The sequence below is a fragment of the Lasioglossum baleicum genome, chromosome 12 (genome assembly GCF_051020765.1).
Source record: "Lasioglossum baleicum chromosome 12, iyLasBale1, whole genome shotgun sequence".
NCBI lineage: Eukaryota > Metazoa > Arthropoda > Insecta > Hymenoptera > Halictidae > Lasioglossum > Lasioglossum baleicum.
The window spans coordinates 9,498,997-9,524,026 of NC_134940.1; the positions used below are offsets into that span (position 1 = coordinate 9,498,997).

General features: G+C 46.4%; 1 protein-coding gene and 1 long non-coding RNA gene across 2 annotated transcripts in view; both read left to right on the top strand.

Annotated features, from left to right (window-relative positions):
- The first annotated feature begins 9 nt into the window (after window positions 1-9).
- On the top strand, window positions 10-3,856 carry LOC143213879 (uncharacterized). Its single transcript, XR_013010054.1, has 2 exons — window positions 10-2,860; window positions 3,385-3,856. It is a non-coding gene; the product is annotated as an uncharacterized LOC143213879 (long non-coding RNA).
- A 1,968-nt stretch (window positions 3,857-5,824) lies between these two features.
- Window positions 5,825-25,030, top strand: part of Ush (Zinc finger protein ush) — a 218,778-nt gene continuing 199,572 nt past the window's right edge. Inside the window, exon 1 of the mRNA XM_076435059.1 lies at window positions 5,825-6,478. Within this exon, the coding sequence (XP_076291174.1) occupies window positions 6,439-6,478 (40 nt within the window). The 5' untranslated portion in view covers window positions 5,825-6,438. The remainder of the gene's footprint in view (window positions 6,479-25,030) is intronic.

Here is a 25,030-nt window from a genome sequence, read left to right on the forward strand (position 1 = left end):
AGGAAGCATTCTGGCGCAGTCTGCCGTTAAATATACCGGCCGCCCACTTTGTGACTGGTTAATTCGAATCCAGCTCGGACGGTGCTGGTCTTTGACTCGTCTTCGCCCCTCCTATCTTCTCCTCCTCCTCCTCGGTCGTTCCGTTGTCTCTTGGATTTTTCAGCGGTGCCCTCTCCGTTCGAACAAATTGGTTGCCGATCGAACGTCTGCATCGGAACCTCGACGCTCCGTTTATTTAAAGCGCGATCACCCGAAAAGATGACGGGGAGTTCAAAGATTAACCGGAGCTACATGAATACCATAATTTCCTTTCTGTCTCGTTAATGTATGCTTGACAGCCGATACGCTGTGCATGTATGCACGATTGATGCCGACCGCGTCGGGCGCCATTGCTGATCGCCAGATCTCCGAACATTAAATTCGGAAATGTTCTCCGCGAGAATGGTGTCGAGAACGAAGGGCAAAGTGCAAGAAAATATTGGTTTGGTTAATGGAGATTCCGCCGTGTTGAACTTAGAATAGAATTCGCAATAGAGATCAGGGAATTCCCTCGAATGCTCCACATCTCGTGCCAGGCCGCTAAAATAAGATGGAGCCGCGGAGCGATAAACCAATAGTCGGCATGTGGTAGACGGCCTCGGCAACTGATGTTTATTGCTTCTCGTTAATCTAATCACCTGTTGTATATTGTCTTCGGTCTAGTGTTTACCTTGAAGACGCACCCATCCCGAGAATCGCTATTTTCTATTCCGACCGCCTTGAGCGACGATGCTCTTTCCACGAGTGTTTCGCGTCGCCGTCCACCGTCTGCCCCAACCTTAGTCCTAACGACATTAGGGGCGCGTGAAATGTCCATTGATTTTCGTCGTTAACACGGCTCGTACGATGACGTGACCCGGTTACCGAACGCGTGTCGCACAGCTTCAGAATGTAATTATCAATTTTCTCCAATTGCGACTGTGTCCGGTCCACCAAGATAATGCCGTTCGGCCGTGCCGCATCCACGCTCGCGGCGGAAAACCCTAAGTTCGAATGCTCGATAAACTCGATACGCGCGGGCCACGGGGATTTCCTCGTCGACTTTGTTTGTCTGCACCGGACGAACGAAAGAGACGGCAGACACGTCGAAGCGTAGCATCTTAAGAAGCTTTTCTTCTTAACGACGCCTCGGACCAGGATCCAAGGATTTTCCCGCGGGCCGAACTCTCGAAACCTTTCGGAGGGGAAAGAAAAAAATCAACGTTCCGCGTCATAATCGGCTTTGAAAATGGAGCATCTCGGCTGCACGCGGTTACCTAATCACGTTCGGTGCAGGGCAATTTATAATTGCACCGTCTTATCGGTGTGACCGGAACGGTTTCGCGACGATTCATTCAGAAGCGACCGGTTCCCGCGACGTGGCACGAACATAAACAACGCCGACGCGATAAAATATCGTCGAGGCACGGTTTCGTGTTTCGCAGGTGGACGCGCGAAGAGAGATCGGCGAATCGCTACATCCGACATCCATGCGCCTATCCACACGTATCCGCGGAGCGTTTTTATCGTCGGTCTCTTTTTCGAACGTGCCTGTTATCACGCGGCAAGCAATCTCATGGAATATTACTCCTATGTAAATTCTTTTCCTCCGATGCTTTCGCGTTTCTAGCTGCTCCGATGTTATCGCACAGTATCTTCCGTTCCCGTTGCACTATCGCTCCCGGTTGCAATGCGTATACATAACCCGTTCGAACCGACGCGACGCGAGACGTGACAATTCGGAGTTTCGCTATTCGTCGAAATCAGGGTAAACTGATCTGTCCACAGTTTCATCATGTTCGTTTATCGAGGGGAGTCTTCTAATTCCTCGCAGTCTTTAATTAGTCCGTATTGATTCCCGTGAGCAGCACGCGTCTGACGATTTCACGAATTCAACGGCTACCAATGCGCACGATAGACAACAAGGGAATCATTCGATGGACTCGTGATCAGCGAACGCGGTACGGTGGTGTGTGCGCGCCGCTACGCCGTTCACGCACAATCGCCCGGCCACGAGTTAACACCGCGAAAATGTCGCTGACTTTGTTTTTAACAGGCCGAGAGTATATCTTGCGAACGCGTCTCGTCGGGCGTACGACGAACGAGCACACGATTACCAAAAAATTCCTCGAAATCGCTGCCAGACGGAGGAAAGTGTATCGTACCACTCGTGCAAAACATCCGCACGAATATAATCGCCATCTTTCCTTTTTCCGTGGCGGACCTCAAGGTTGATCGGCCGACCTTCCCCGATCCACGGAACGTGCCTCCGTGCCGGCATTCTGCAATCCGAATTAATAATATGATCGCTGAACGCGAGGCGCATTATCAAACTGTCTCCGTAGGAACAGAAACGGAAAACATGCCGAAGAGGCACGATCGAGACATGACCGTCGCCTGTTAATATAATTAATGCGAAGGAACGGATCGTAAAGTGTTTAATCAACACCGAGATTTCGTGTTCGCCGTCCAGTTTCAGGCTTCAATAAAACGCATTAGATACGGTTTTTAAAATACTTTCGTATTAAAATAGGCGGCGTTATCGTTCCCGTTTCAGCCTCTTCTGCATCCGTAACGAGTTCATAGATTGGCTGGACCACTGTTTGCTGCACACGCATCGGAGTTTCACGTGGACGCGATGTGATTGCGAGCCACGGCCACGCGTACCCACCGTTTCATGAACTTGGAAATAGACGTGTCTCTATTATTCGGTTATTTATAGCGTTGCGTCGGTGATACGCTATCCGATGTTTTCGAAGAGCCGATGTCTATCTGTACGTACTGTATCGAGAAATATCGAGGATTCACCCACATGCGGAACTCCTCGTATAGAAGTCCACAGGTGAGTTTCCACCTCGGTTAGCGTCATCGGGTAGGCTCGCAGGCAGGGACACGTGCATTCGATCGACTTTAAAAGCCCGGACAAACTACGTCATCGGTTATTTCTTGTGCACGCAACTGTTCACCGCGAAATTACTTGAAAATAAAAAAACCGTCTACGCTCGAATACGATTAGATTTGACGCATTTCTGTCGCGTTACGCCGTCATAAATAATTCCTCATCCTTCCTCCCGCCGTCTTGATTTCCAATTTTTTTTAAGATCGTCCTCCTGCTGGCGGCCTTCGAAGAAACGCGCGACTGAATGACAAATCGTCTCTAGCGCCGTATGCAAAGCGTCGTTGTAGATTGTTTTCGTGCAAGGACTATCATTAACAATTTTATCGCATCATTTTTGGCTTTGCCACTTTCAGAGCGGCCTTCGCCTTCACGCGTCATTCGAGCGTTTGACTCGAAACTGGCGTCGCGTCGTGTCGGTGCGAACTTGTGATTCATGATGGATATAAACTGTGATGTGTTGTTCGCAGATGCTGCAGGCGCGAGAATCGCGAAAACATTGGATGTGCAATGATTCCTGTTTACACTTGGAAAACAGAGATCTCGTAAAATTAGCCCCCTGAGGACCGGCGCGGCGTCGGTGAGGAGGCGAGATACGACCTAGCTCCAGAATCCAGCTGCAGCTTAGGCTTGGTGTAGAATTCTAGGTGCTCTGATTATTATTAACGCAGTATTTTTCCGAAATATATTACATATTTGTGTCGGTGATTATAAAAGTGGTGTAAGGCAAAATTCCAAACGAATTGGTCTTTCTGCTTGTTATGTATAACGTCGATTGATTTTACTAATAATTGTATAATGAAGTTACAGCAGATCTTGATGCAAGATAAAAATTTTCAACCTGAATTGCGACAAACTGGAGTGAAATAGAAATTGATTTTCATTTTTAATATGTTTAACAGGTTGAAAATAATATATCAGTAATATTAAATTCTTCTAATGTTTTTGCTGTTTTAAATTACACCTACTCGTTTTTGTTATAAATGCATAAAATCGTATGTTATCGTGGGAAAATATGTTTTGACCAGTATCTCGAAGAAAAATTTAGTTGCAGATTGAAGAAAATCCAAGTTTGAATGTTATACGTATCATGCCTTTCCGCATTTCACGACTAGTTTGAGGTGTTTTGTCTCGGATTCTCGAGAGAGGATTACCCTGAGGCGCGAGCCGAGTTTTCTAGTCGAGGAAAATGTAAATGCGTTGTATGCATAAGCCGTCAAGTACTAAGTGACAAGAATCATTGGAACATGTGTACCTCGGACTGTTGTGGCAGCCGCGTGGCACGGTACTCGTTGTTCTGAAAGCGTGGGGCGTGTCTGATCAGTTAAACGGGTCAGAGCCCTTCACGGAAAGTATCACGTAAGCACGGCATCTTGCGGTTAAAAATACGTGCAATGGATGAGATTCGACACTTGTCGAAACGTTTGTTGTTCCTTGCGACGGTCCGTCCGAACTTCATTGTGCGTCTCGCACGGAAATAGAACGTCTCGATAGTTGCAGCGCAAGAATAATTACATTCCGACGTGTTTACATTCCGAGAAACAATGACACTGAAAATTGCATCCAAAGAACGCGGACCATTGTTGTCTTCTTTTACGAGTGCTCTAAAATCAACTGAGAAATACAGTTACTATAAGTTTCGTCAAAATAAATACGAAAGAATGCGTCGTCGAGGCTGGGCAACTACGCGTTGGAGAAGTCTGTCCGTTGACGACGAAATAAAGAATTCTTAGACTAACATGTTTATATCGCTGACAATTAATAAGTCATTAGCAATTTAAATGGTTATTAAAGCTCATAGGGTTTATGTTTCTGGACTTTGGTGGCGACGAATGAACTATTATGAACATTCAATTCTAATGTGGTTTTATTTTTATGTACGATTACGTAATAACAGTGTTACTGTTATATTACTGTAAAATTAAGACTAATTTACATTAAGATATTTTTGGTGAAATGAACATTCGTTGGTACCGGAGAGAAGGACCTCGTTTATGGTCGGTCTGACCGATGCCATCCGTATCTACTGCTGCTAATTTCTATAAACTGCCATCTTTGTTTTCTCATGAGTATTAGAAATTATGTCTTGCAGTACAGATGTCGCTAGATAACGGTCAAAATTGTTGAGAATGACTGTGATCACTCCACTTCGAACGTGATTAAAATAAATTAGAAGTCTGTCATTAACTTTCGAATGCGTATCTGCAAACATACAGAGGTATTAAGCTGAATACAAGTGGTTTTTTAAGGATTCGTTTCTGTGAAAATCCGGGAAAAACAGGAAAAGATTAGCGTACCTTACAACTTCTTTTGTTTTGTAGAGGGCGCCAGGATCGTCTACTTTTAAAGATGCCGGAACGGTGCAAAGCGAGTGTCTACTGTGAATCATTATGTGTAACAAATTAGTGAATATCAAGTAATACATCATTATGGCGTTAAAAATCAATGAACTCAGTATATTCTACGTACGTATGTTGTCTACAAGTATTGCAAATGCTATTTAAAGAACATGAATGAACGAATTAAATGACTCTTTACACAATTGTGCCTATAAAAGTCATAATATAAAATAACCTAGCACTGTTTCAATAATTATTATACGTAATTAAATATACGTAAAACGAATGTCGCCAATGGCTATCCACCTAATTTGTGAAGCTGTAAACAAATAATTGAAAAAATCAGTCCATGTTTTTCTTTTCCCAATATTTAAGACTTTATTCCACGATATCATTCTCTGAGGAAAAAGTTATTAGTTCATTGGAACATGTTCGGTTGTGAAGGGTCATTCGCAATATGTATTGCGTTATTTGAAATCGCGTTTTCCCTTTCACATTTCAAACAATTTCTATCCAGGTTCGCTGTCGCCATCTGGAGTCCCGACGCAGCTCTCGGCCGGTAAGTGAGTCATTTAAAATTTCCCGCTCCGGGAAAGGGAACGCGCGTAGTAGGCGGAGCCAGACCCCACTCTGTCCTCCCCACTGTATCCTCGTAGTCACGCCGCGTACGCGGGAGTGGGGGTTGTTTGGTATCGCGTTTGTTTAGTTGCTCGCTGACAGCGGCCGCGGTACGAGCTGTCGTGGTGTGTGTATGCGTTCTCCGTCGGCACTTGTGCGTGAAAAACGCGATAACCGGCCGTAAACCGCGGACAAGACACGAAACGGAAAGAAGGCGAACGTTGAGAACGGTCTGAAAAACCGTGCAACGAACGGAGAGAGAGAGAGAGAGAGAAAGAGAGAATCGTTGTTCGTCCGGGTGAATTCGGGAAACGTTATTTTGTGCCTCGAAGTGTTTTTTCCGTCGCTGTTTTTCGCCAGCTTTTGATCCCTGCCCGCATTGTCGTCCTATACAACCATTGTTTCGTCTAAACGCTCTTTTCGTTCCCGTGTGCTGTGTCTCGTTTGTTATATGTCGACGAAGTCACGCCGATCTGGGACGGCCGATCTTCGTCTTCTCTGGTCCCATGCCTCGAGCGACGTCAAGCATGTCGATGCTGCTGATTTGGTGATGGCCGAACGCAGAGGATGTCACGCCGCAAGCAGAGCAACCCGAAACCGCTGAAACGTGAGTCGTAGCCCAATGTGATTTTTGTCTCCTATACGTTGCTTCTCCCGTATCGTATGTGTATCGGCCGGCACGGAGATCGAACTGTGTGCCGCGTGTTGAATCGTGTTTGTCGTGCGCCGGGAAAACGGGTTTCTCGCGGGCGTGCTTTTAGCCGGTCGCCACGTTGCTTGACAGGTGATTGGGCGTCGTTCGCTGTCAGGCCGCGTTTCCACTTACCGCTCGCCTGCCATGCGTACTGTCTCGAGCAATTCGCGTCGCCCGTGATTTTCTACCAACGCGTACCATTCTTATCTGCTCGGTTTTATCCTCCCGAACGTGTTTGCCAATCGTCGCCCCTAGTCAACAGTGTTTGTACCCGATTTGGCGGGAATTTTTACTCACCTCTTCGACACAAACGGAGGTCGATGATTTTTTTAATTCTACCGACTGTTGTGATCCGTATATGTAGCCGTGATTTTCGTGTAACGTGTAACGTGCAAGGTTCCCTGCGATAGACAGGAACGTTGACACGCGACAGGTACCAACTTGTCAGCTGACCTATCACAGTTCCTCGCGGGTCACGTGGTCGACCACGCATGCACCGCTTGACCGCGTGTACACGCTGCTGATACCGAAACAGTCGCGTTCCTACCCGATCGAGATCGAATCTGTCGGACGGAGATTATTATAATTAATCGCGTCCTTGATGCTTTTTTCCACTCCTTATCGGAACACCCAATTTTTTCATCTCTTAATGGATCGCGGAGATTATGTTACTGGGCTGACTGAAATTGCTTCGCGTTTCAGGCGCGAATATTTAAATCTCGAGAGTGGCAAATTAATCCTCTAGATAATTTCTGGCTCATCCCGTCATTGATTGACTGGGAGCGTGTCTGATTCTTTGTAAACATGTGCCAATATGTGTATTTAGACTGTTTACTTTTTATCAGGCTGTGATTTCTTGGTAGGAGTTCGTTAATAATGGATATTTAATTTTCTTATCTTTGTTATCGAGTAGCAACTGTCATGAAGTAATATATTACGCTTAAGTAATTCATGTATCTTATATCGGTATGAATCTGACGATTTCATTTTTTAACATACTAGTTTATTAATTAATGATGTCTGGAGAAAATGTGTTTAATAAATAATAGTAATGCCATAAGGTTACTGAAGCATTATCGCTGATTACTAAAGTGATTATTTTCTCAAAAAAAGTTGTTTTTTATTGTCGTGACGAGTCCTGTGTGTGGTTCCAAAATATTTCCATGAATTCTAATTACCGTTCGTTGCGTTCAAATTAAATCGAAGAAAGATTGAACTGAAATGTCCTTAACGGTGGTCGAATATGAGACTCGTTGATATTATCCAATCGCGTGCAACAGGATATCGCCGCTAATTAGAATCTTCCGAAGATGTCCGTTTGGTCTTCCGAGTGTTGAGTAAGAGGCGAGCGACATAAACGAAAGCCGGTAGACCCGGCTCTCTTTGCTTTTGCTCGTTATTAACTCAATTACAGGTGCTCCCAATTAGCGGCAACGCGCTCGTCCCGTCGTTCCCAATAATTACCGGAGACATTAACGTACCGGTAACAGGGTGGACTGACGGGAGGGAAACAAGTTTACCAAAAAATCGCTTCTAAGTAGAACGGAAAGGGAGGGACGAAGCCATGAAATACCATGTCTCTCGGAAAGTTCTGTTCAACAAAGTAGACCCCTACTTTATCACTATACTTTAGGCTTTTACTATTTTATTTTTGGAGAATTTATAATTATCCCATGGCAAAACTTTTTTATTCTTGATGATTCTTTTATGAATTTTCTACCGACATATTCGTAACATGTTCTCTCGAGCGTTTCAACACTGACTTTAATATTAAACCTACCGAACCTTGAAAGTAACAGACAAGATTGATTTTATTTAGACTTTGTGCGGTTCCTATTCTAACGCGCTCTACTAAAGAAATCTATACAATCATTTCTTACGAAATTATTTTTATTATTTCAATAATTGTAAAATAAAAGAAAAGTTTAGTGTTGATAGGCTTTAGAGTCCTGGCATACATAGGTGTTGAAAATAGGACAATACATTTCGTCGTTGCTTTGCGGGTCCACGAACTAACTGTTGAAGTGCCCGCGTTAATTCGACCGTAGAAAATCGGAGAGCAAATTTCGGCGGAGGTAGCAGAAGGAAAGAAGCCGAATAAGAAACGTCGCGATGGAAGAAAGGAGAGACACCCGGTTCGTCGGGTGGCCGGGTACGTGAAAGTAGCCAGCGACTTTCGTGATCGCGGGCCACGCGATCCCGGGCCGCGACAGAAGGGCGGCGAGGGACGAACGATCCCGCGAAATCGGCACCCGCGATCTCGTCTGGCCTCGATCGTTTTACGCTGAGATCGGCGAAAAAAAGACAGGCTGATACGAATTTGTGCAACGATTCCTCCTCCCCCTCCGTTCAACGTGCACCGCCGCGATCGTATCGATCCGAGTCGTGGAAGTCAATGGCTTTAATTGGCGGCCACGATAACGCGTGTCGCTCGACACTGCTCAAGGATTTATGTTAGAATCGGAGCCTCGAAAATATACGAGCAGTTCTTTCGTCGAGTCGTAAACGTCCGGTTCTTTACCGTTCCGACCAGATACAGGTAAATTCGTTATCTCGGGAAAGGAGTCTCGTGGGACGGCTACAGGATAAGAACAAACGCGAAAATCGCCGTTTCAAATACATAATTGTTCCGCTGGAATGAAGCGATGTGCTCTCAGTCAGATGCTTCGGACGTGTTCCTAATACTTGCAGTTCTTCTTACAATATCCACGAATCTAGTTGTAATTTTTCAGTGGTTTCCTTGGATGAGATCTGGTGGCACAAAGTCGGGTAATTTGTGACTTCTGCAAGAAAGGAAATAAGAATTTCAAAGAAAAGAATGGAGAAATGTAAGAGAAGAGAAATTAATATATTAGATTTATGAATGAAAATTCTCTTTCAACAATCTAGTTTTCGTTCGAATCTTGTACTTTTTCAGACCGTTCGCATTGACTTCAGTAAACGCAGCTCCGCTACAACCAAAGTCCACAGGTTGCAGCGAAATAATGAACGTCGCCAAAAGAAACACCTTCCGATTATCGAGCTACCAGGAATTGTCCGATTATTTCCATTCGGCGAGCGCGTCAGAATCCCCGTGGAAAGCTATACAACGAGGATCGTAACTCGAAAGAAATCGTTAAAATTTACGCCCCGACGGCGATACGTGCCTGAAATCCGCGACGGAATAACGCGATCGCCTTAAAGATTACGCTATCTCCGCGTTATCGCCGTGTAGGATTCTAAAGCGCGCGAACGAACGAGTGAGCAACCGAGCGAACGGTTGTGCAACAAAAGTTTTGGACGATTTCGGGCAAAGGACGTTTCCTCGGCTTCGCGATTACGTTTCACGCTCGCAGATACGTCCTCCGCGGAAGAGGCACGGTCCTCTCGAAGAATTCGCGATAAGCGCTCGCGCTGTACCGATTAAAAATAATTTACGTCAGTGGCGTCCCCTCTTTCTCTCTCCATCTGTCGCGTTTCGAACTCCAAACGAGACGCAGTTGCATTTTCGGGTTACTACACGGTGGAACCGTCAGAAATAAAATTATTTGGATCGTCGTTCGACGGTCTCCCAAAATTCTTTTATTACACTTTGCTTGCCTTGGATTCTCTGGAATTGTGATGCATTCAGAAACAAATTAAAAGTCTTAATCACATATCATTTAATATTAGAATGAGAACCATCTAAAAATTTTTCAAACCTCTTCCGTGTATTTCTACGCGTACTTTATTCACAGAAGCGGTTCTTCATGTATGAGAGCGACACTGAACAGTGGAAATCAAAATTTATAGTATTCAGAATTGACCAGGTTATTAAAAGCGTATGCTATCAGATGTGCGACAATAAAAACCGGTAATTTTTCATCCGAGCGGCCGGCGAAGCGGCGAGTCCGAGGCGGGTCGCGTTTATCGCATCTCCGTGGTCTTCGCGGCGAAAACTGTTTTACCATTTTGGATATCGGTCCCCGTGATCGGCGAGTCCTCCTTATTACCGGCTAGTTCCTTATTGCGTCCGTTTCCATTCGGCGGACACCGATACGCGGAGTGTGTCGATCTTCTCAAGGCTTAGGGTACCATTAATTCCTCTTCTGGTTCTTTTTTCCCCCCTCCGGTTCCTCGCCTACTGATACCGACATGGAAGAACCGGGGAAGCTTGACGGAACTCGAATCGCAACCGGGTTTATCGAAAGCTGGTTCGAGTTTCGCGGGACGATTCTGGCCACGCGGTTGGCGAGAATTCGTAATGGGGTTATGAAAAAGATACCCGCGCTGGAATTTGAATTGAATGGAGTTGACCGCGGGATGCTTCGTGATCGCATGCACTTTTCTGATCCGCAAGACTGGTTCATTGGAGCTTGGATCGATAACGAATTCTTTACGCGATCGATCTGCTGATAAGGGATTCGCTGTTTTAACTTATTCGCGCAGCAACGTTGATCTTTGAGAATGCAGCGGAACAATTTCTGTAATGGTGTATGTACACCTGGCTACCTTGTGTAGTCCCGAAATTATTTTTGTATACCTTAAAGGATTCTGACAATTTTGTCTCGAGCACCGACTCGTGGTGCAGACCCTTAATTGATTAGATTAGATCCAAGCATTTTTCTCCGCTTCCCGAAACAAATTGAAGAGTACGAGGCCTGTACCAAGTTGTTACTGCCAATTCGAAGTACAATTCGTCCTCTCGGCGTGATCCCTTCGAAACGCACGATCGAGGGTCGCGTCAATAACGAGAAACACCCCCTCGATCTTGATTATTTTCCGTTGAAAACTGGCCGTTCCTCGAGTCTCGGGACTAGGGTCGTGGATCCGCGTACAAGAAGAAGGAGGACGAGGAGGTGGAGTGCTGGGTTCCCTTGTATCGTGCCGGTAATCGTCGATGCCAGGGATAAAAGGTATCCCGCGGAGAGGCAGCAATCACCCCCCGCCGCGTTCACCCGTCAAATTAATAACCAATGACTTTATAGAATGTTTTATTGAATCGTGTTCCACCGTAAATAATATCTCCGCGCGCCATCGGCTTGTTTCGGCGAGATGGTGAGAGAACGAAACCCGGGGGAGGATCGTTTCGCGGCCCGTTCCCGTTGTAATCGTTCGCCGACGCGCTAATAGCGACGCCTTAAACCTCGCCTATCCTTTATCCGGTTCGTTCAGCACTTTATCCTTTTTTTTCCTGATCGGTTGTCCTGACAGCGACATTCTTTCCACCAAATACTACACAACCTCGATGTTTTCTTGTTGGTGGTGGGTGGAGCGCTTTCTCGGAAATGATCGTGTGAAAATTGTCTTTACTCGCTTGTGACGTTGTTTTAGTGCTTCTGATGATTTTTATAGCGTGCATGGTAGGACCGAGGGCTTCGGAGTCGGTAGACAAAATTCTTAACTCCAACTCCGACTCCAACTCCTCTTTTTTTTTACCTCCGACTCCGAATCCGACTACGACTCTCCAAATTGAAAAAATATGTACTCAAAATAATTAAGAGTTTTAATAAAACTGAATAAATAGTTGAAATATTGTATTAAAGTCTAAGAATATGGAACAGACAACTCTGATACAACACAACACGACTGTTACTTTCTCACTTTCAGGAAATAGTTAGAAAAAAAATACTACTACCATAACTTTAACTGTTTCTCCTCTACATAGTGCCGAGGTATATACATATACAATACGTCTATACTGTAGATCGAATATTAGCAAGTTATTTATGTATACATAAATCTATTCATGATTTATAAACAAAAGAGCCAGAGTTGGAGTCGGAGACGATATATTTTTTCCGACTCTGACTCCGACTCCGGGTGTCGATATATAGCTTTTTCTTACTCCGGCTCCGACTCCAGCAATTACTCCCAAACTCCGACTCCGACTCCGAAGCCCTGGTAGGACCACCGGGGAAGCGTCCTCTACAAGTTGCAAGAGGTTGCGTTTCGATTAATCGCTGGACAGACGTAAAAAGAAGCAACATACGACATACGACTGATAAAAATTCTTTTCCCTATTTGGTACAATTTCTCTATATTGTACCCGACGTACCCGCGAAGTCGCTCGTCCCGCCGCCGTCTAATTACGTTCCTGGAGTATCGGTTCTACCCTGTGGAATTCGATTCGTCGGGGTGTAGATTCCCGAAATCTGCCTCTCGAATCTATCGGGTACAAAGGGGCACGCTTCCTCCGATGGCCCCCTCTGTGGTTCCCCAGAGCGAAAGGCACAAAAGCGAAGTCGCAAATTCCGTCGTGGCCGGTTACCCGCGAAGAGTCGTTGCGGCTATCAGTGTCGATCGGCCGGCGGTGTGTGCAATGAGCGGGTGACGTGAAAGGGACGAGCAGGGAGGGAAGAGGGTAGGCAAGAATAAGAAGAAGAAGAAGACGAAAGCGAGGAAAGGACAGGGCGAAGGGAGAAAGAGAAGGAAAGAATCACGAAGAAGAAGAGGAGGAAGAAAGAAGAAGAAACGTGGAAGGAAGGTCCATCAGCGTCCCTTATCTTCCTCGGCCGGGTCCCTTATTCCGCGCAAACGCATGAATCCAACCGCCGCAGATGTCTCTCCCCCGATGTTCTCTATCCCTCTTGTTCCCCTCTCCCCTTCGAGAGAGGCACGTCTATCCACCTTGTTCCACCTTCTCCGAATCTTTCTTTCTCTCTTTCTTCGTCTTGCGTCTTCTTCGGCGAAGAAACGCAGGAGAGACAACTATCGCGGCGTTGATCTCGTCTAGTTAGCCCCCTTGGTGCCTTTTCTCCGTTCCTCTTCCAGCTACCCACCGATTCCTTTCCGTCCTCCTCCGTGTGTGCCTCCTCTTCTTCTTGTTCGTCGTCGATCGGCGTTGTTCGGTGAGGAGCGCACACCGCCTCGTACTCGTTTTCGTGCTCGCTCGCTCTTGCTCGCTCTTGCTCGCACGGGACGGAGTACGAGCGAGCACGGGCAGGCGAGCGAACGCGTCCTTCCTGCCTTTAGCCAGCGCGAGGAGGAACCGATACAGGCGTTCTCCGGACTCGGCTCATAAATACAAGCGGAGGAAGAGGAGGCGGCGGCTGCTGCTGGAGGCTGGCTGGCTCTCTCCCGAGAGGGAGACACACGCGGGGAGGAAGGACGAAGGGCGAGCCTACAAATTGCTACACCGCATTGTGGTGTCACTCCAGCCTGTTACGACACGGCCCTGGCATCGCTGGAATGGTGTCCGCGGAGTTCTTCTCCTTCTTCTTCCTACTAGCCATGGTGTGCGTTCGACCCCCTCGCTCCCCGCCTAAACCATCGTCGTCCTACGTGTCCCCATGGACTTCTCTTCCGCTCCGCTCTCTCGCGCGCTCCATAGCCGCGCCGCGGTGTCAACCAGACCTCGTACCAGCTTTACACGCGTGTAAACGCGGCTTTACGCCGATAACCGCGATGTACCCACGATGCTGGACACAACTGGAACCGTTCCTTTCTGCCGGCCCGCCTCGACGATCCTCTTCCATTTCATTCTCACTCTATCTACCCTTTTATTCTTCCTCCTCCTCTTCTAGCGCCGGGGCCCGCCGACCACATTTGTTCCCGGAATTTTGTTGATAGGCCCACGGCGATTACACTGTTAATAGATTAGCGGATCATCCGAGTGGACATCTGTTCCATGCGTATCTAGGGACTCCAGGGTCTTCCCGTGGATTTTGGGGATCGTTAAATGAGGAATGCTGTGGTGAAGTGCACTTAGACCTCCGGGATTGGGGTCGGTGTTTTGGGGATCTTTGATGTGCCCCTTCTCGGCTAGGTCTCTGTGGTTCTTCGGATCAGCTGGCTATCTGCGACTCAAGGGTTGGAAACTATCCACTCTTTAGGTAGAGTCACTAAACTCCAATAATGTCGTAGCTAGCTTAGGCATTATCACTGTACTAGTTCTGTAACTGATCCCCACAGTTCGTAACGCAACGATTAGTATCGCTTCGAAGCTTAGTGTCTCCTACTTTATTGCATACACCCGTTGCTTTGCAACATTGATTTTTGAGGAACTAGCTCCGAGTGTCAGGAGTTTGATACCTATGACAGTTGAATAGCTTTGGTAGTCAAGTACATGTATTCAACACCAGGTCCAAAGTGTGCTAAGAAATATAATCGCTCGCCCCATGATACTTGACCTCTTTCGATCCTATAAGGAACTCTATTCCAGTCGATCACAGACCTTTGGATTTCGCAATAATCTCAACCTTTCTGCCAACATTGCAGCTACCTCTACTAGGATATCGAGTGACACTGTTGCATTTGTCATATTGACACTTTCACAGTGTCCCTTGCGTTCCGGATCAGTCACCAGCCGCAAACTTTAATTGGTCAATATACTATTTGCGAAATTAAGCAAACCACAATCTCTGCAGTCACGACGATCAGCTAAATTGATCAATATTTACAAATTTAAGGAAGTCAAACCTCAGATTCTAGACTTAAATGTGTAGTTACTGTCCACAGCTGTTACTAGGGTGCATCTACGAAGCCTTTGTTTTAGCCTGGACCATCGACCAGATCACGTGACTGATAAGACTGTAGATAAACAGACGCATCAGGTCAATTGACAGGACACGCGGCGTGCTGCCGGTCGAATGTAATGTCGACAGTGTCCACGGTGCAGCATGGATCTCTCTCGCGAAACGAATGAAACGAGCCGTGTGTTACGCAGCTGCTGCATAAAATCAACGGGGACAAACGGAGCCCGATCGGAATCGCGGATACGATTTCGCGGTAGCGCGGTTATTGGGAATGGGCGAAACACACACACATACACATACACACAGTGGCAAGGTTTGCAGCTCCAAAAATGGCGCGACCTCTGCACGTGTGCGCGCGCGCGAGCGCTGGAGATCGCGGCGGAGACACACAGAGCGCAAAAAGGCATTCGCGAAACGCGAGAGGCACGATCGAGATACCGTATCGGGCCGGCATTCCGAGTGAATATTAGCGTAATGAGCTGATACCCACCGATAGCAGATTTTAACCTGCCGACCGTCACGTTCGTACGATCCGCCGATCAAAAGCATCGCGACGACTAATCGACAATACAGCGCGACGGACGCACGTGGATATGAATAATCTCGGCCCTGCCACCGCGAGCCATAGCGCTCTCGAAACAATACGCCGTATCTGCGTTTGCGCCGCTCCCCTTATCGAACCGGGTTCTTTTGTCGTGATCCTCGTAGTTTCACCGAATCTGATGGTCTACGTACCGTGCTCTAATTACTGGCTCGCCCTGTCCCAGACAGAATTTCGTGAGTTTAGGGGACTCGTTAAAATTCACCGAGCTCGACGAGTCGTCGATGACGCACAACGTTCGCGAGTCATTGGAATGATCTCTTGGTAGAACGCTGCTGCTATGCGATCGGTCTGAAGCAACATCTACGAACGAATAAAATCCACAATTCAGTAACAAATATTTTTTGACGCACATTGTCGAAGATATGAAATCCACAGTCCAGATTGTCACCTGATGTATCCATTTGTAACAGTCTAGTTACATTTTCACCGAATTCGCCATTTCCAGCAATTTTCACGGACCTTGCCCAAGATATAAAATCTACAGTCCAATAATAAATACTAGAAATTTGATAATACTCTCACCAATTATTTCCATGCGCAGCAGAGCAACTACATTTTCGTCAGATTCGCCAATTTCGCGATTCCCAGCGTTGCCAGCAGTCTGTCAGATCCTAAGGTAGCGTCAGAGTCGTCAATCGGTATCGCCATCATTTAATATTCATTGCCTCACGCGCGTTGCAGAATTTGTTGGCTCAGCGTTCCTCGGCGTGCTAAGTCATTCGATCCGATCGCGATTTGCGGGAGGCAAGGACGCGCCGATAGTGCGTACGAAGTTCGCGTTTGCTATTCCGTAGGTGGAGAACAGTCTCTCTTTCTCGCTTCTCTATCCTATTATACCGTTGTCTCTGGGCTCTGGTGGTTTTTAGGGCCCAGATACCAGCCAGATTAGCCCAGGACGCGTATAGCGTCTGCGTTTTCTCAAGTCTCGAGATAAGCCGGACAGCAAGGGTGGTTGCTCGGTTCGTCCAGTAGGATCGCGATATCGACTCCGTTCTCGATATATTGACGTATGTGAACTAATGCGGGCAACGCTTCGCTGTATTTGCGTGTCGATCGGAATTCTACGTGCTGAAAAACCACCGTCCCTCTCGTCCAACGTAGCAACGTAGAAATACACAGATTGTGAACTGAGGATCTACGTTGTCACTTCTAAGCTTTCAACATTATTACGTAAAACATTTTTTGGACACTCTGTAGAGTGTCAAATGAACAATTAACAAATGCACCTTCGCTCCATTTACCACAGCAGTCGAGGGGTGACTCAGAGCTACCACTAAAAATTGCTGTACCATAATTTACAATATTGTTTACATTATTAAATATTGGTATCTAATCAATAGACAGCGGATCTTTAAGCATAATAAAGATTTTCTACCTGAATTGCAACAATCCGGAGACAAATAGAAATTAATCTTGTTCATAAATAATTGTTTTTCAGTCATAAACGTATAAAATCCGCTGTATACTGATCAATTACTACAAATTTAAGTGTTGTACGAGGTATTATATCTCGATTTCATATCCATAAAGAGAAAAAAATCATATACAATGGAATTATTTTGTGGGTCGGAAGAAATGTTTAATATTCAAATTAGTTAAAAATCCTATCGATTCGCCGTAGCCAAGATGTCCCAGCAATTTCTCTTGATACGATCGATCCAGCTAATTTATCAGTAATTCAGGGAGGGCATGTTGCAACGGAGAGGCGTTGCAGAATCGCAGATGCTAATCGGCGACGCGTCAGAGCGGACTATTGCACACATATGAAAGAACTGCAACGGCTGCGGCCAGTTTTGCGAGTCTTCCAAATATATCGCTCATTAGCGTTAACTGATCGGAACAACGGGAGTTTCTTCTTCTCGTGTCGTGGGGGAGGGCCACGAGAAGAGGAGGAGGATGAGGTGGAGGTCTGTGTAGATCGCATCTGATCTCGGTCAGAACGATTTGGCCGTTGTTTCGTTCCGCGGCCGAATCAGATAATTGTCTCGCTTTCGCAAGTGGAGTATTCCGCGAACGATTCTTAACGATAGGTGGCATTCAGCTCCTTTTATTCCACGGCCGATCCACGAGATGAGATACGCGCGGGACGAGGAGCAGAGTGAGCAGAGGGAACGTGTCAAAGGGTCTCGTTTCCAAACGAGTTTCGAAGTGAAATCGGACGGAGTCAAACGCACGGTATGCACGAAAACCACGCACATCGATGACAAAAGTGCACCGATGACATCGGACTGTGATCAGCGAACGTGGTCGCGTTTATCCGGACATTATCGCCAGTTTTAGTAACGCTCTCCTAGTTTCTTCTCCATTGGAGAGTTGTTAGGATTTTAAATAATTTCAATTCTAAATTCTCTTCAAGAATTTAAAATTCATATTTAAAACACAAGGATCAAATAAAAAAAAGAAGTAGTCGACATTTTAATTTCCATTTAAGATACTATTTCACGTGATTGACTGCGATTTAAATTTTTTTACCTATAAATTTTATTGATCTCTTCGTCAACGATCCCACTTGACGGCCGTTAACACGTTCACGCCGTCCTCGAAGACTTCGGCGGTACCTACACGTAGACTGCAACCGGTGTTACGACTTGTCGGCTAATTAATCATTAAATTGCCACTTAATTTGGCCGAGGTAAAGAAACACAACATCTATGATGCAAATGCGTTACATTAGCATGCTGAATTCAATATTGTAATCGGTCGGGTGACTCGCAGTCGCAGTGACGAACACGTTGATTGGCAAATCAAACCGATGGGAAATCATCGATTAAAGTGCATCAGATTCGCCAACGTGGAAACGTGTGTACGCTTACGTATCGGTGCGTGTGTCATTTCTGAACAATTTCTGGCTCGTCCCTCTCCCGCTGCTCGACTCCGTTGGAAACCTCGGGCCCGACGCCGAGGTATCTCGAGTGCTCCTTTTCTCCTCAATCATCGGGCTTATCCGTGCCTCTTGAGATAAGAGTGGCGCCTCGGTCATTTTGTGGCAGTACCGGCCTCGAAATTCTCCCGATCGAGATAACGTAAAATTAAGGACGACCTTTCGATGGCAATTAAACCACGACCGAAGGCTGTCCGGACGAATAAACACGTTCCACGGACGCGGCTCGGATACAATGCGCCGCGAGAGCCTTTTCTCGCATAACTCGCTGTCCTCAGAATTCGGGAGAAAAGTTTTCAACACATCTGTCGCCAGCTGATCCGGCTGCGCGAACCAGAGCCTTTTTCATTTGAATTTTCAATTGGATATTTTCGAAAGAATGTCAGAAAAAGATTCCAATTTGACGAGACTGTGTCTCATGAAATATTTTTCACAGGTTCTTAAACGCATAGGATATGATTTTTTAACCGACTTTAGTGCGTTTTTTCGAAGTCGGTTTAATTTTTTTTTTTAAAGTTTTTTTAAAAATTTGTTTACATAACAACCATAGTCAGTCGAACGTATTCTCGTATCGCGCCACGGAGCAAACACTGGCGTCGGTAAAAGAGAGGATCGAGAACGAATTGACAGTGGCGATAAGCTTAATCATCGAATCACGGTGTCGAGGTAGCGGTTAGGCGACAATAGTGACTCACCTCTCGCCTGTCTAGGTGCGAGACAAGGAAGAAGACGGTTTGTACGGAGCGCTTGTAGGTGTTTGCCGAGCAAATACGAGCCGGGCAATTAGGTCTGTTCAGACACGGCGGCGCGCGTGCCGTTGTTTGTCCGGCTAAACAAGATATTATTACGGAGCGGCGTGCACTCGAGACGAGACACGAGCCACGGATCTCGTTCTCACCGGCTTTCTGTATCGCTTCGAGAAACAAATAACCAGACCCGGCCGTGTTACGGTGGTCACGATGCTCGTAAAGTTTACGCGGCGGGCAAAAGCGCTATGAACCGCGCGCGCGGCGCGAAACTCCGTGCGGTTTCGCGATAAAGTATTTATGGGGCGACGACCTAACGGGAATTTCGCCAGGTTCCGAACAATATCCTTCACCGTAAAGCCTTTACCGTGCGGCCCTTTCGCCTCCGACCCAGGCTTTCAATTTCGGAAGAAGCTCGTTAGGTCATTCGATGAACTTTATCAGCTGTTGCACGCTTGCAGACCTGCGATCTCGTTAGACGACGTGTCGATACCTTCTTGGGAAGTTCTTCATTGAAATTAGATAACACAATTTTTGATGTTGTCTTACCAAAGTCCATCACCCACAGTAAACATTTTTTACCTGATTTGCAACAAACTGGAGTGAAATAGAAATTTATTTTATTATTATTATTTATTATGCACGGACCGAGGTCCATTTACAATAGAATAAAGACTTACAATAGAATAAAGACTTAACATAAATTACTAAGAAACGACATACATAAAAGAAAAAAAAAAACTATTGGTATAAAAAGGTACTGATATTATGAGTTAATCCTGCGTAATTTTTTTTTGAAAGTTTGTAACGACCCATTAAAATAGTCAATACTATTGTATAGAGTGTTGGAATTCGCAATAATTCGATTTATAGGATTTGTTAATCCATATGTGGATTTGCATTTACGTGTTTGAAAACCTGCTCGAGATCTCAAAGCACGTTCAGGTGCGTAAAAATTGATTTGCATAAGGGGAGAGGTACAATCTATATGGTTATTAATTAAATTAAAAATAAAGCTCTGGTCGGATACTCTTCGGCGAGCAGACAATGTTTCCAGGTTGACTATGGTTAATATTGTGGAGTAATCGTGATCAAAGATTGACATAGGATTATTAATCTTATGAGAATAAAATCTGAGAAATTTATGCTGCACTCTCTCTAGCATGATTTCATAATTTAAGCTATTCGGAGACCATATAACTGAAGCATATTCCAACCGGGGACGGACAAGGGCAATATATAGCAATTTAATTGTGCGTATTGAGTGAAAATCAGTAGAAAAACGTAGTATAAACCCGAGTGTTCTTGATGCGGAATTAACAATGTTATGAATATGTTTGGAAAAGTATCTTGTTTCTTAATATGTTTAATAGGTTGAAAATAATATAACATCATTTTTAAATCCTTCTAATGTTTTTACCGTTTTAAATTGGACTTGCTCATTTTTGTTATAAATGCATAAAATCCGCTGACTATTCATAGCGAGGCAACTGATGATCTAACAATGTTGTTTTAATGCGCCAGCTTGAGGATCACAATCCGAATGTCGCCAACGTAGGGGGTTGCTACCCCAGGAGCGACGTAGAAAATTGTTTCAGAAAAAGTTTCGGGCGATCGAATGGGGTGTTAGGGTTCTCGGGAAGAGGCTAATTCCGAGCAGCAAATTGCCGAGGCGAAAAACTCCGTGGAACAGGTGATCGTGCCGAAAAATGCTCGCGGTATCCGGGCTCGGGCTCGATATCGGCCGTGAAATCGTCTGCTCGTTCGCCTTATGTCGGACGCATAAGGGCGTCACGAAACGTCGGGGCCCTGTTTCCTTCGTTTTTCGTGAGGATGTATTCTATCAGCCCGGGACACCGACGCGTCTCTTGCTTTTGTATTTGCTCTTGGAGACGTGATCGCGCGCGCACACGTGCACTCCTGCCGAGAGATGCATAGATAAGAGAGCGGAATGAGGTGATGCCGCTCCTCAGTCTTTCTTAAATGTCCTCCTTCTCTGTTCGTCTTTACCGCCGATCAGAGAAAGAGAGAGAGAGAGAGAGAGAGTTCCCTTCTTGAGCCCCCTTCTGGTTCCCCTCGTGGTTCCCTCGTGGTTCCCCTTATAGTCCCCCTTGCTCCTGGAGCCGACGTCTTTTGTCCCCTTCTATTCCGAGCCACCCACGTGCTCGCACTTTAAACGCCGTTCTCCTCGACGAGAGGAATGACGTGTCGCGTCGGGAACGAGGAACAGATCGCGTGGGTTACACGTAATCAGTCAGCCCGCTGAGAAATTGATATCGGCGCCCCCTTCGAGATGGAAATTCGACGGGTCTCGTCTCCGAGTTCCTGGATTTCTCGATCCAGCTGCGTTTCGGATCCGATGGATACCTTATCGTTAGATTTTACGCGTATGACGCAAAAATGAGCAAGGTCAATTCAACACATCTTTTTATTTGGTTCACCAATCGTTAACTCGTTCTCCGACTCGACTGCGTGCACCCTAAAGTGCAGCACGCCAGTTCTTCCATCGCTAATGATCTTATAGTCGACAGGCCGTAAAAAGCGGCTGTTCTAGGAAGGGACGATAATGATTTCCATCGTTTTTCGCTAAAAGACTTCTCGGGTTCGTCGGGGCTACCGTTCGGTGATCGCACAAAGCGTGTTGCGAGTGGTAGGCGGCAGAAACGGGGGCCGGTACGGAAAAGGGAAGAAAGAGATCGCAGAGAAACGTCGAGCAATACGAGAATACCGCGCGAGGAACGGTGTTACCTACGCTCTCGACACGCTCGCTAATATCGTCGATAAGATCGAGCCTGCATGTCGATGCCGGCGAAAGAAGCTCGGATACGCTCGCGGCTGCTGGATGCAGCTCGGCTGTTGCAGAGCTAAGCTGTTGGCGGCGGCGTCGCACGGTTGCGATCCCGGGACCAGGTAACACGGTCGCGCGATCCAGGACGAACGCGACGACGGCGAGGACGACGAGGACGCTGACACCTCGGTACAAGCGGCAACGTTCCACCTAATTAACGCCGTAACCGCGTGCAACGCCGTTGTCAAAATAACACGGCGATCGGTCTTGCCGATCGACACTGACACGTACCATTAACTCTCCCTATCGGGGATAGATCGATTAGACACTCTGCCCCGTTAACACCGTTTGCTTGCGAAACCCCGGAGGGGCTGCAGGGAATTCTATATGTTAATGCGACGATGACTATAGTTTTTTCTACCCGACAGATAAATGAGGTGTTTAGGCCAACGTGCCTGCGCATTTATAATCGCTGCTCGTTTAGGTCGCCGTGGAATGTTTTGATGATGGAATGATTGGATACCTAGCTGCTTGGACACAAGGCTCTGCTCTTCAGTATTGATCAAAATTATTCATCTTCTCTCTGTGTACTGCTATTCCAATGTTAACCGTGTGCAGGGGGTAAGTTGGACGCCATAAATGTTTGGAGCAAAATGAAAGAAATAATTTGTCTGCATAAGTATTTGCTGACATTTTATTGATTTTTTGAAAGATAGGTATACGATATTTAAAAAGAATTTGAAATATATCGCAGATAGAGAGCATTCCTAGAAAATTTTTAGAAATTTTTCATTCGTCAACTTTTTATCTCCGTTTTTGTCAGCCTGGGGTGCATTTTCACCCCACACACAGAGAGAGAAAGTTAACATCGCCGAATCCTCCGAGGATATTTGGCAGTTTGCTGATGGTTTCCTCTGTTCCCGACCAATGTCCCCGAGTCGCAGAAGATCGGGCACCAGGTAGCCAAAGGGTTTTGAGCGTGGTCGCCGATATACGGTACGGGGATGGTGGTTATCGGCCGCGAATCTCTCACGAGAAAGGACTACTGTCTTCTCGTCGGCCATAAGAAGATGCACGTCCCCGTGTGCAACCGCTCACCTTTACACGCTGCTCCCTGCCGTACGTACTTGTACCCACTGCTAACCGCTTTGATTCCGAGACTACGATCTCGCCTGCGGATCGATAACCATCTTCTTCGTCTTACCTCGGCTGGTTTCGAGCGTTGGTTCCGGGGAAATCGTTCGCCGCTCCCGGATGGATATTGATGGACTACCTCTCTCTCTCTCTCTTTCTGCGTCCTCTCTTCGTGATGCCGATGAGAGTTTATTGGTGTTGACGGTTATGGTGTTGATCGGCGACAGCGTGGGAGTCCCGGGTAATTGTTAACCCGGGGAACCGAGCGAGTCGTGGCCAATTAGGCGCGGTTGCTCGCCCGGTCTACTTAGAGGGTGACTTGCTTGAACGAAAACTTTTTAGTGGACGTTGGCCTAATTGCGCCGCAGCTGGTCTTACGGTAGTTGGTAGATTCTAACGCTGCCGAGAGCAGGAGCAAGCTTTTAGCCAGCTATGGCTGCTAGGATCTACTCTTATTAATGACTCTTATACGAGTCGCGTGGGCTTTAATGTTAAGTACATTCGACGATGGCTGATACCTAGTCTGGCAATGAGTTTTGAAAGCTATCCTCTCGCGGGGACCTAACCTGAAGCTTAAACTCTAAGAGATCCTACGGTTTACATCACTGTACTCTTTTCTTGCGCCTCCGCTGCTTAACTTAAACTCTAGGAGATCCTTCACTTCAGATCACTATTTTCTTTCCTTGGGGATCCTCATTCCGTTCCACCAACCTTTAAGCGCTCCGCGCAAAGACAATAGACAGAGCAGATGGAGATAGTGGTATCTGAAAAGTGAACTGACACAGGTCTTCTATCTTTTCCATGCGAAATATTCCCAGATCGATATTTCGGTATCAGGAATCTTTGGAAGGGGTTCGCGCGATCGCCCAGGGTGTTCAGGAAGAATTCGAATTCGATTGTTATCGCGGCCGAGCGCAAACACCGGCAGTCAGAAGCGGTTTCCGCGAGAGGATCAGAGCTCCGGGGGCAAAACTGTTCGTTCCGCCGCATGCGGAAGCACGAGATTATCGCGGATAGTCAGAAACAGACGGACTGTGGGCGCAAACCGGCGCAAGGGGGTGGCAGTCGCGGGGGTGGCCGGGGGACAGCGTTATCATTCGTAGTTTTATCAGTCTCCGCATCGTCTGGGGTTGCCTGCTCTCTCTCTTTCTTTCGTTCCTTCCTCTTCGACGGGCCAATCCCCTTGTGCTCTCTCAGCCCCCTCGAGGCAAACTCGGTCCACATGTTCTTTTCCGACGCGGCTACGGGATATCCCTGTTATACGTCCCGGGGACGTTTGTCAACCAGGGGTGGATTAATCGGGAGTGACTCCGGCTGCCATATCGAACAGGTGATATTAGTCGGACGCCTTTCTGGTTTCGTTAGGGCTCGCGCCACAACTAATTCGCTGTGACAAAGGGGATTATGGGTTACCGAGCCCTTTGGGGACTGACCCCGCTCTTATTGTTTTCCCGGCCTTCTACAGGGCCGTTCAAAAATTTCAGTCCACTGACATCTTGAATGAGACTTTTAAAAAGAATGTTAAATCATCCTGTAAAATGTTTTTTAATAATGTCTTCAGGGTTGCTTCTCAGGTACGTAGAATTTTAAATTGCAGGTTCGCGTATCTCTTAATGTTGCAAACAGGTGATTAAATTGTATGTAATTTTGTCCAAAAATTTGTGTATATTTCTGATCTTGAAATTAATCATTTGAAAAAATCCTCGTTCCTAGTACAGGTCGTTGCAGACGGTAAATACGCCGTAGAGTACGTCGATGATGTTTCGGAAGATTTGGAGATGTTGGAAAAAATGGAGTAGCAATTTTTTTCGTTGGATCCGACCCTGGGCCGGACGGTTTATTCTTTCTGCGGACGTTCGACCGTATGCATTCGCTTT